The sequence below is a fragment of the Panthera uncia genome (assembly GCF_023721935.1).
Source record: "Panthera uncia isolate 11264 chromosome C1 unlocalized genomic scaffold, Puncia_PCG_1.0 HiC_scaffold_3, whole genome shotgun sequence".
Lineage (NCBI taxonomy): Eukaryota > Metazoa > Chordata > Mammalia > Carnivora > Felidae > Panthera > Panthera uncia.
In genome coordinates this window covers 51,576,252-51,588,743 of record NW_026057584.1, presented here as the reverse complement: position 1 = coordinate 51,588,743, position 12,492 = coordinate 51,576,252, and the positions used below count along the sequence as shown (strand labels likewise).

Sequence of the window (12,492 nt, the reverse complement as noted above, 5' to 3'; positions counted from 1 at the left end):
AGACTAAAGATCTTTCAAAAGTCAAAGCCAAAAGGCATTGAATAACTTTTTATACTAATTGTTGGGACTCACGTTATACCGTAGCAAAGTTACATTTGAAAAGGCTCTTAGAATTTCAATGACATAGTTTGCATCTAATGCTTCTGCATGGAAGAATGAATCTGGCATACACCTAACAAAGTGTTCAAGTATCAAGAAAATTGGAGTAATATTAGGCTCACCCATAAGATGTTTCCATGGCATGAAGCCCTGTGACAGAGTAGGCTTAGTCCTGTAAAACATCCAAGTAACCTGGAAAATGACAGATTTGTCTCTAATGCAAAAGCCAGAATACCAAGATATTTTTCCCCAAATGTGAAAAATGCTAATTCTAAGAAATGGAAATATGATTTTTAGAGAAAACTTTATTCCTACTTCTAAAATAAGAGATTATCGATCAAATCCCATGACAAAAGTCTATCTATATTTTTTTAGTATACCCTAAGTATTTAAATAAATTATCTAAAGTAACTGGGTTATGGATGGGATTTTAAAAATGCATTATATCCGAGATTTTAACTAAAATAAGCTTCTACCTATAGAATGAAAACAACAACAAAACATACACTGTCTTCCTTTACACTTTCAATACATGAAAACATGGCTAAAACATAAGGAAACCAATATACGCTAACAGTTGTTCAGTTTTATTGATCTTATTCCTCCTGCACAGATGGACATAGAAAGTACTTTGAATTATGTGTAACATTCAGTACACTTTAAAGTCTAACATAGAATATTTGTACTAGACAAAAAACTGATCTTACGAAATGAATTTTTTCAGAGTTTAAAATGATATAGAAGAAGTTCTTTTCTACATATAAAAATTGATGTGTTCATTTTTTTCATTTCAGTAATACCTAAATATTATGGCTGCATAAAGATCATAACCTTATTTCCAATATTTAATGAACAATATTTTCCAAAAATACCTTTAAATTTTAAGTAGCCTCAACTGAATAAGAAACAGGACACAAGAGACATCCCAAGGCTCACGAAAAACACAGACCTTAGGCTTGATAGAGTTCAACGTACAGTCCCTTCAGGAGCCATTTCTCCAGCTTATGCATTCAATTTTAAGCTTTCAATTTCCTTTATGTTTGGACATTTTGCTAGTCACCAGCATAGTTGATGCATGGTACAATACATGTCAAGTAAGATACTTTCTCATTTTGCTGATCTGAGAATTTTAGCAGTGTTCAGTATCCATTCCATCATTCAAGTTAAAAATCTCGGCATCACCATGGTATCCTCCCCTTCCCTCAAGTTCCACATCCTCCAAATTCTCCGACAATATCCCTTCACTTAGCCTCACATTTCCATTCTCCCTGCCACATACACACTATTCCTGGATCTTCTGGTATACTAGTCACTGAAATAGGCTCTCCAGTGTACTGCCCATTTAAAATCCATCCTGGTTCCATGATGGTCTTCTCGAAACCCAAACTCACTTAAAGAACAAAAACCTTCAGATTTTGCTACCCCTTAGGTTTAGACACCAACTTCCTAGCCTGTTATTCAGGGCCTTATACAAACCACTGACTTATCACCAAGCACTGTCATCTCTTCCATTAACACTCTCTTCACAGACTATGGTCTTATTTTCCAAATGGGTCAAAGCATGCTCTCCTGATATTTCCCCTGCCAAAAAAGTTATCATTTTCCTAGAATGGTTTCCTTACTCTTTTGTGTTGCCAATCCCTAGCCATGCTTCAAGGCCCATATTCAAGTTTACCCTCACATTCCTCTGTACCTTTACCTGACCTCTTCCTCCGCCTCCCAACAAAATGATTTTCTCCTTTAGTTACATTTCCATGTGTGTGTATAATGCCCTATAATATCTCAATTGCACATAAAATAGACCATCAGTAATTTTTCTGGTAAATCTTCCTGCAGATTATGAACACTTGGAAGCAAAAACTATGTCGAATTGATTATAGCATCTCTGGAACCTATCAGAAAACTCAGCACATAGTAGGTGCTCCCTAACTGGGGAAGAAAGAAGCTAAAAGTATGAATGATTTAATGAGAAAAACACAAATTAAAACTATGCTGAGATACCCTTTCTCATGAGATAGGTTTTTTAGAAGTTTCACAATATACTCTTTAGAAGAAACTTCACAGAAACAGGTGCCCTGATACAACAATGACACAAAGGCAAAATAGTACGATTCTTATGAGGTAATTTGGAAATACTGAGCAAGGTATACAGGCAGGCATGGAGTGCATGGAAGATCTTTGCATGTTCTACTCAACTTTGCTGTGAACCTAAAACGTAACTCTAAAAAATAAAATCTAATAAAAATTACGTACGCATTTATTCTTTTAGTCAACAATCCCACTTCTAGGAATCTATTCCAAAAATATACTGAAAAAAAATCAAATGGACACATAAGGTTTTTCATTACACCACTATTTTCCATGGCAAAAAAAGGCTAGAAACAACCCAATCTTTCCATAAACTATAGTACACAATAGATTTTTGTGCAGATATAAAAGGAAACGTAGACTCTCACCCTAGAATGATATGCCAGATATATTGTTAATTTAAAAAGAAAGTAAGGTGGAAAAAAAAATATGGTATGCTACCATGCATTTAAGGAAGTAGGGTAGGAGTTGGGTAAGGAGAATATATATACATATGCATATAAGTATATACACATACACGATTGCTTATATTTACAAAAGAACAACCCCAAAATTTGAAAAGACAAATAAGCTTACCTGTAATAGGAAGGAAGAAAAGGGTAGAAAGGACACAGATAAAAAGTTATACTTCCCAGAATATAGTTTGTTTAGTAAGTTTGAGTCTGGAACCCTATAGTTTATATAATTACAAAATAAAATTGAATTTTAAAGAAGTAATGCCAAAAATCAAAAACAAATGTAAATAGACAATTCTGCATACTGGGTTGAGGATATAACATCACAGATAGGGAGGACTGTAAGCGTCTTTAAAACACAGTAATTTGGAACACCTGGGTGGCACAGTAGGTTAAGCGTCCAACTTCGGCTCAGGTCAAGATCTCACAGTCCGTGGGTTCGAGCCCTGCATTGGCCTCTACGCTGACAGCTCAGAGCTTGGAGCCTGCTTCACATTCCATGTCTCCCTCTGTCTCTGCCCCTCCCCTGCTTGTACTCTGTATCTCTCAAAAATAAATAAAACATTAAAAACATTTTTTTTAAACCCCAGTAATTTGACTATACACAGCACATACCCTGGTATGTACTCTATACACAACAATAAAAAATTACAGAATGATCTTAAATGACTTTCAGAAGTTGTACTGTTAATGGTAGCATTGGTGTTGTTATTCTGTGATTTACACATGTTACAAGATAAAGCAAATTAGCAATGATATGGTTGGCAATGATACTGTTGACTTAGAAATCAAGATTTTAAGGATAGCAGAAAGGAGACAAAGTAAACACCTTTTAGTCCTGAATTTCAACTGGAAGTATCAACATAATTCCATGATGTGTTTTCTTTTTGAAAGAAAAATACATACTTCCTTGCTGTTTCTGAAAAAACTGGAAAACATTAGCAATGAGCACAACTGGACCTCAAATTGTGGTCTCTAAATACCCCTACTCAAAGGAACTAAGCTTCCTTTTAATGATCAGGTTGATGCTATGTCTGGGGCATGACATGTAGATTAGCCTGGAATATCTTGCCATTCAAGAAAGCAAGAAAGCTATCAGAGACAGCCAAGGGAATGTCAAAAAAACTTAAAAGTCAACTTGGAGGGGTTCCCATTCATCCAAAATGCCAGAAATTAGGACAACTTGAGAATCAGTAAGAACTGGCATTGCTGCAAATTGAAGCCTATTTAATACATTTGAATACCGGAGTTCATAACAATGACAGTAAACCTCACTGGTCACTGCAGCTGCCGTCCTGTCCCTTTGAGGAAGAACTTTCCTTTCTGCTGCAAAGAGTATAGTTAGCTAACAGCCAGCCTCCAGCTGTTGGTCCCTTCAAGGCTTCTCCTAAGCTTTGTTGCTGAGGTCACACTGTTCCCATGACTAAACACAGCTGATGTTTGGCTATTCATGCTCAAGGCAGGACTCTTAATGGGCAGTCTTTTCCCCCAAAATCTCACCATAGGTAAGCAGAGACCTGACCAGATATGCATCATGGGCCAAGGCTCTCCCTGCCCCTGCCTGCCTTATCCTCCTTTTATAGGTCTCAGAGTCACAAGGGTATCCCTCCCAATCTGTCTCCCCCCACCTTTTATCTTTCCCAGACATGTGCCCCCAGTAGACATCTCCTATTCCTACAGGAGAGACAGAGAGAGACAGAGCATAAGAAGGGGAGGGGCAGAGAGACAGGGAGACACAGAATCCAAAGCAGGCTCCAAGCGGTCAGCACAAAGCCTGACATGGGGCTCAAACTCACAAACCGGGAGATCATGACCTGAGCTGAAGTCAGACACTTAATCTACTGAGCCACCCAGCTGTATCCCTAGTCTTTTAAACAACGATGGTCCGTTCTCCCAAATTGCAGAGGGCACAAAAATGCCTAGTCGAGGCAATACTATCCTCCTGAATACCCAAAGTATCTGTCAACCCCTCTACCTACTACCATGGCTCTTTGATTCTTTAGCTTCACGTTTAGACTTCTGCAAGTCACTTCAGATCTTCCCACTTCAGACAATCCCATCTGGATTTACCTCTCTGGTTTACTGACCTTGATCCAGCCATTGGACCCTCAATTTTTAAGTCCCTTGGCTTCAGCACAAGTACTGTTCCCCACTCCTAGGAAGGTATTTATGTGCCAATTGTAGCCCCAAAGATCCCATGTAGGGGAGGGCAAAAAGAAGGGGGACATAATAGATCAAGTTTTTCAAAGTACTTGCCTTCAGATAGTGCCACATGGTTAAGGAATAACATTAATATGCAGACTCCTTGGGGGTCAAGGTACACAGGCCAGGGCAGTTATTTTGTATATACTATTTTTATAGTAAGAAAGAGATTAAGTTTGCTGAATTTCAGTTCAGATAATAACTATGAGGAATAATACAATTTTTATAGACAAGACTTCAACTTTACTATCAAATGATTTGCAATAAACAAAGTATTTTTTGTATTCACAAAATACGTGAAAGGACTTTGCCACTTTGACATTTCTGGATTAAGTGGATTTATCCTTAAATAGGTAGCTCAGGTCGTATAACCATATCAATTGTACATTAAGATTTGAAATTTTACCTTCCTATAAAGATTAAAACCAATACCTAGGAATAAAGGAAATAAACGATTTCAACTCTGCATGCATTAAAGCCAGGGTGTCCAATGTGATCACTACTAGCCATATGCAGCTATCAAATTAAAATTAAATAAAAATTCAGTTATTCAGTCACACTAGCCACATTTCAGGTATAATAGCCACACATGGATGGTGCAATCTGGACAGTTCAGATACAGAACATTCCATCACCACAGAAAATTTAACTCCACGGTCATGCTTTAGAGATCCATTCTGCATTTGTTTCTCTGTGTGGACCAATTTACTTTAATGAAAAGCTAATATTTATACAATATAACTACTTAATATTTATATAATAGGTTAACAGACCTTCCAAAGCATTTAAAAACTTCATTAACAGTACATGCAGTTACAGGGTGAGCTTGATTTTTCACACCCATCTTTTAAAAATTCCTTCAAATTTGACAGTGTAGGAACAGATTGTCAATTTTTTTAAAGAAGTATTTTCTTAACATGTACACTGATGAATCAAAGCACCAGGTTTTACTGAGTAATTAATCCTTCAATAATTCACATAACAGGTCATTTTGGGGTTTAACCCCTGCTTCCATTATTTCTGACCACAAGGTCCACCGACAGATGTCTCACTTTGGATGTACACAACAGAAGACTGGGATCTGTTTCACGTACATCTGTTCACAAACAGCTTAGGCAGATTAATACTTAGAATGTACCCAGCCCTGCTAAGTCCCAAACAACCATTTACTCTTGTTTTTAAATTATTTTCTCATTTTCACATTTTCCCACACTAACTTTCACATTGGTAAGTTTCCAGCAAATATAAAGCAAATCATTTTAACTCTCATAAAAGAGACCCTTAATTTGTAGCCCAGCTTTCTCAGATTTTCTGGTTACTGCTCTCCTTCAACTCAGCTAAGAGCTGAGTTACAAACAACCCTTTCGAAAAACCTAACATGAAATTGTGTAACCTGCAGTAGTAAGTCCATGAAAAATAGAGATTTTTAAGCCCTAAGATTTGAAACTCTTTGTTTTTAATATTTAAAACATAATTTTCAGATGCTAATCAGACATACTGTAAAATCCTTGCCCTGAACTTTGATTAAAAGGTAGAGGAAATGAGGGGCACCTGGGTGGCTCAGTCGGCTAAGCATCCAACTTCAGCTCAGGTCACGATCTCACAGTTCATGGGTTTGAGCCCCATGTCGGGCTCTGTGCTGACCACTCAGAGCCTAGAGCCTGCTTCAGATTCTGTGTCTCCCGCTCTCTCTCTGCCCCTCCCCTGCTCACATTCTGTCTCTCTCTTGCTCTCTGAAATAAACATTAAAAAACAACTTTTTTTAAGGTAGAGGAAATGGATATCGAAGCTAAGCTAGTCCTTTTGCCCATAAAAAGTCTGATGACTAGCTTGACCAATAATTTTCTATCATAAAATGGTTTCTTCCTCTCTCAAGGCAGGCCCTGTGCTGAGATGACCCTCACACCTCTCATCACTATGCCCTGAAGCTGGGGAAGGGGAGCAAGGGGCCCATATTTCCCATGTTTCTTCTAATTAGAAGTTCATGAGGGTGGAGAAGCTCCTGCTGGAAAATACAACACCTCCTCCCACACATCACACTGTTGACCCTTGAGCATTCAAACCAGAGACTTACCTACGATGTCCTAACATCTGAAGTCAATAAAAATAGGTATTTTCTTTAAAACGCAACTTGAGGGGCGCCTGGGTGGCGCAGTCGGTTAAGCGTCCGACTTCAGCCAGGTCACGATCTCGCGGTCCGTGAGTTCGAGCCCCGCGTCAGTCTCTGGGCTGATGGCTCGGAGCCTGGAGCCTGTTTCCGATTCTGTGTCTCCCTCTCTCTCTGCCCCTCCCCTGTTCATGCTCTGTCTCTCTCTGTCTCAAAAATAAATAAAAACATTTAAAAAAAAATAAAATAAAACGCAACTTGAGAGTTGGTTTTCAATGATTATATACAGCTGGTCCTTGAACAATGCAAGGGTTAGGGGTGGTGACCCACATACAGTCAAAAGTCTACGTCTACCTCTGGACTCCCCCAAAACTTACTAATAGCCTACTGTTGACCAGAAGCCCTACCCATGATACGGTTAAGACATACTTTGTATGCTAAATGTATTGTATACTGTATTCTTGCAATAAAGCTACAAAAAAATGTCAAGAAAATCTTAAAAGATTTGTAGTGCTGTACTGCATCAAAAAAAAAAAAAAAAAAGAAAAAAAAAGAAAGAAAAACTCGTGTGTAAGTAGACCTATACAGTTCCAACCCAAGTTGTTCAAGAGTCAACTGTAATATAAATGCCTCATTCTGCAGATGAAAAAGTGGAATTAAGTTACTTGCCCAAAGTCAGTTATGGTCCTGTTAGTCGCAGACAAGACCTCATTATCCTTTGGTGCCCACTCCTGAAAATGTTCCTACATCACAGACAGGAGAGTACAGACAGCTGGAGCAGGGAGCCTATAAAAGATCCCATCGTGTTTTTCCTAGGTCAAGGTGCTATCCATTAGTAAATGGTCAAGTTCCCACTGTGAAATGGCAGACACATTTGTGGGCATTTGGCATTCGTGTCACAGAAATTCCTAAATTGATCATTCTTAACTGTACTAAAATTTGAGCTTAATACAGTGTAATCCTACGCATTACTAACTCTCCTCACCCGTAGCTTTTCCTTTTTGGGAAAGCATTATCACCCAGTCACACAGTACAGTAAGCAGATCCCGATTTGGGGATGCACAAAAATGCTTCTATCTTCTGCTTCCATCTAACATTTCAAATAGAAGCTTACTACTTGCTAAGCAAACATGCCTAGAAATTTGTCCTTGGCTGAGATTTAGAACAATGCCAACAGGCAATCTGTGATATTTTTGAAAATATTGAACTCGGAATGTATCTGATCCAGTAAGAGCACAAGTGAAGGGCTACATTATAAAATATGCAAAGTTGTCTAATACATCTGCCCATGTTACCTTTCTGTGCGCCCTTAATTTTTGACACCTTATTCCCCAATTTCAGAGACCGTTGGGGGCTACCCACACTGTGGTACTACCCTTGATCTGCTTTGCCTGGTCTGGGTTCCATGCCCCAGACTTGCCTGACTTTTCTCACGAAGCCTCAAAGAACTCACCTAATCCCTCTATTTCTTCTGGATTCTGTTCCTTTCTAGGTCACAGCTAACTCAGTAATTACTTTATGCTCACATGCATAAACTCATGATTTCACAAATGGTCAAATTTTAAGATTCCAATAGAAAGATCATTAAGCAGTTTGTGGTTAACATTTCCTGAACAGATGATGCCCTTTTGTGTACACATTTTGTATCATAGTGGTGGCATCCTGGTCAATCTATGTCCAGGTCAGTGCTTACCACCTTGCAGCTTAGCACGATGGAACCTTCTGGCCAGGATACCCACAGTGGAGAAGTAGGCCAACATTAGCTTAAGAATGTTTTTATAGAAAAGAATTCCAATATCTTAACAAAAAGGGAGAGGATACTCTTGCAGGTGATGAAAAGTCACAAGTAGCTGTGTAGTCAGTAGTACAACGCAGTAGGCAAAAGTAAGGTTCATGAGGCCAGTTAACAAATTCATTCAACAATGGTTTTCGTGTCAGGTACTCTTCCAGGTACCGACAGCAAACAAAACAGGTTCTGAACAGCTTTCCTTTTCCCCATCTAGATCCAGTCTGAGAGTTAAACCATCAGCTCTCTTGCTTCTCAGACCTTCAGATTTGGTCTGAATTATACCACTGACTTTCCCAGTTCTCCAGTTTGCAAATGGCATACGGTGGTAGAGCTCAGCCTCTGTAACCCCATGGTAGATCTCCTCAAACATACAGCCAAGCTTCTGTTTCCCTGGGGAACCCCAAGACACACATCATTACAAATTTGTCAAAACCCACAGAATGTACGACACCAAGAGCGAACCGTAACATCAACTATGGACTCGGGAGATGATGTGTTCACGTAGGTTCATGAATCGTAACAAATGTACCTCTGATGAGGAATGTGGATAATGGAGGAGGCCGTGCATGTGTAGGGGGCAGAGAACATATGGGAGATCTCTGTACCTTTTGCTCAATGTTGCAGTGAACCTAAAATTGCTCTAAAAAACGAAATCTACTTTTAAAAGCAGCAACTAAGGTACTCTGAGATTCAAAAACTGAGTGGTGTTGCAAATATTTCCTATGTATGATCTAATAAGGCCCGGTGATCCCACACCTCTCCACCCCCACCCTTCCTGGAGCCACCAGTCACGGGCCCGGGACCAATAGACCCATGGTCTCCCCTACTACATCCTCCTATACCCCGTCCTCCCAAGCATGGTAACCTTGACACAACTTATCCTCTATTATCTGGACAATCTCCTTGGTCTTTCAGCATGCACATCTAAACTAATTCTACATCAGAGATCATTTCATTTAAATATACCTCTTACTCCCTTTTCTTTTCCCCACTCCTTTTACTAGGTAAATCATCTGTTTATAAATATAGGTTTGGGGTGCCTTGGTGGCTCAGTCAGTTAAGCAGCCGACTTTGGCTCCGGTCATGATCTCACAGTCAGTGAGTTCAAGCCCCACGTCGGGCTCTGGGCTGATGGCTCAGAGCCTGGAGCCTGTTTTGGATTCTGTGTCTCCCTCTCTCTGACCCTCCCCCCTTCATGCTCTGTCTCTCTCTGTCTCAAAAATAAATAAACGTTAAAAAAAAAATTAAAAAATATATATATAAATATAGGTTCTTAACTAAGGTGCTAGGATTCCGTACTTCCAATTTTAAAGGCCTGAAGAAGTTTGCACACTAGGCCTTCATTAAGAAAAAATACACCTAGGTGAAAAAAGTAAGGGGTTTCGAGCAAAGTTTAAAAAAACAATCAAAACTTTCAACCTGTATAGTTTTTAAATTCTACTTTCATGAACACAAAGCAAGCCTGCTTTTCCTCCATCACCACCTAATTTACAACAGCATTTCTTTTTTCGTGTCATTATTTGCCTTTTTGTGTCCCAGTACCGCAACACTTATTTATATGAGCTCTCACTGAGCAAGGTCTCGTTTTAAATTCTGTAGTATTTCACCTTCATTGTAGGTTAAGCTGGCTCTTGTAGGCTAACCTAAACTTCATATAACTTAGAAACTTCTAGATCTTCCAAATTCAAACCGACTTAAAAACTTCACGGAATAATTCTACATCCATATCCCTCGGTTTTAACTCAGAGGTTCAATAAAACATTCTACCTTGGTTTTCATGACACCTGAAAACATTTTAATTAAGGTAGAAGGTAATTTTAGTTAAGCCTACTCAGTGCATTTGTTAGCTTTTTTTGCACGGGAAACTTTAGAACAGTGGCATGTTTCTATACTTTACTAGAAGTAGTACAGGGCGCCTGGTTTTGCAACGGAAGGCAATGTTTTAAAAATAATTTAAGTTTGTATTTAGCCAGGAGAGACAGTGTCACATCGAAGGTTTTTTGAGCAATCTTCTCTCGACGAAGACTTGAAATAGTTGTTGTAAATACAGCACTGTAACATTTCCAAATAACTAAAGTCAAGTCAATAAAAGGTGAGTGCGATAAGCAGCATGAGGACTTTAAAGTCAACACTTAAAAAAAAAAAAAAATCAAGGGTTTCTACGTAGGTAGAGAGCTTAATTCTAGACAAGGCAAGGAATGTGAGGGATGGAGAAGTCCAGAGGGCCCAAAAGGGGATTAAAGTTTCGGAAGTCAACAAAGTGAGAGTTCGATTCAGAACCCACGTGTAGATGTACTCTGTAAAGTGGTTATACTTTCAGGGGACGGGCAGAGGTTGATGGATTCAAACTCCACCAGTTTGGAGCGAAGGAGAGGACCTTCCCGAAGTTTGGAAAACACCGGCCCTTTGGGGCTCAATTCTTTTTTCGGCCTCCTAGAGCAGAAGCTGACCATGACTTTGCTCCAGGGAATGCACCCAGAGGCGGGGAGCCAGGCGGGCGGGGCGGGTAGCCTGGGGCCCCCGGGGCCGCGAGGAGACTAGACTGCTCTCCCCGGTTCGGAAGGAGCGGGCGGGGGCTTCGCGACGCGGAGGGGAGGAGCCTGGGGAGGGCGGAGAGGAGGCGCGGGCGAAGGTGCAGGGAGGAGGCAAGGCTGGAGGTTAAGGTGCCGGGACACTCACCCGCGGGGCGCTCGGGTTGGATGGGCCGCCACCTGAGGGCCCGCTCGCTCAGCACCACGTCACAGCTGCTCCTCCCGATCTCGAAGATGCCACGCAGCAGGATCTGCCCGGCCGCCGCCTCCGGCTGCAGCTGGGACGCCCACAGCGCCGAGGGCACCGCGGCCGCCGCCGGGGGCGCTTCCTCCTCCGGGCCGTCCTCCAGGGCGCTCACCCGGCCGCCGCGCCTCCCCCGAGGCATGGCGGAGACGCTAGCTGAGCAGCAGCCTGGGGTCTGGGGAGGCCTTTGGAGGCGGAGGTGGAGGCCGCGGCAGCCTCGGCTCGATCTGCGTCCGGCGCTGCCACAGCAACCGCGCGCGGGGCAGAGACCCAGGAGGGAGGCGGGGCAGGCAGGCGGGGCCGCTCGGACCCAGTCCGGCACCTTGGGCCGCCGGCTTCGGGTCGCTGCCGCTCACTACTAAAGGTCTCCAGTGCAGGCAGACGAAGAAGTGGCTCCCTCCGCCTAGCCCTCCCTGTTCAGTAGGATTTAGTGCACTGCGTTTCCCACAGTTCTGTACGCACTCCCTTCTCAAACTTACCCCCTGGGCATCTTGTTAAAATGCAGTTTCTTACTGTTGAGGTCTGAGAGGAGGCCCAAAAGGCTGTATTGCTAAGAAGCCCCGGGATGACGGCGACGCCCATGCCACTGGTCCTCGGGACACACTTTGAGTGGCAAGGGCTTCTCGTTTCCCCACCTGCTTCCCAGTGGGCTCCCTCAGAAGGCAGAGGTCATGCTATATAACCGTGCTGGCACACCCCCGGTAGTTAGCTGATCTTATGCACCTGGTAGAGAGAGCTCATTTCCCAAAAGCCCCGAGAGGAAGCCAAAGTCTCTGGTTTACATTCACAGATTCTCACCTGACAAACAGAAGGTGCCTTATCATAATGAGCACTGAGTAATGTTTAGAATTGTTGAGTCGTTATATTGTCCTCCTGAAACTAATATATTGGATGATAACTATACTGGAATAGGAAAAAAAAAACACCTTAATGAATAAAAGGTGCCTTTGTGCTGTCAGTGTTGAGGGTCCTAATTG

The 12,492-nt window shown here is 41.5% G+C and overlaps 1 protein-coding gene across 1 annotated transcript in view; it reads right to left on the bottom strand.

Annotated features, from left to right (window-relative positions):
* Positions 1–11,908, bottom strand: part of CERKL (ceramide kinase like) — a 105,577-nt gene extending 93,669 nt beyond the window's left edge. Inside the window, exon 1 of the mRNA XM_049615414.1 lies at positions 11,420–11,908. Coding sequence (XP_049471371.1) covers positions 11,420–11,657 — 238 coding nt within the window. The 5' untranslated portion in view covers positions 11,658–11,908. The remainder of the gene's footprint in view (positions 1–11,419) is intronic.
* Between the last annotated feature and the right edge of the window lie 584 nt (positions 11,909–12,492).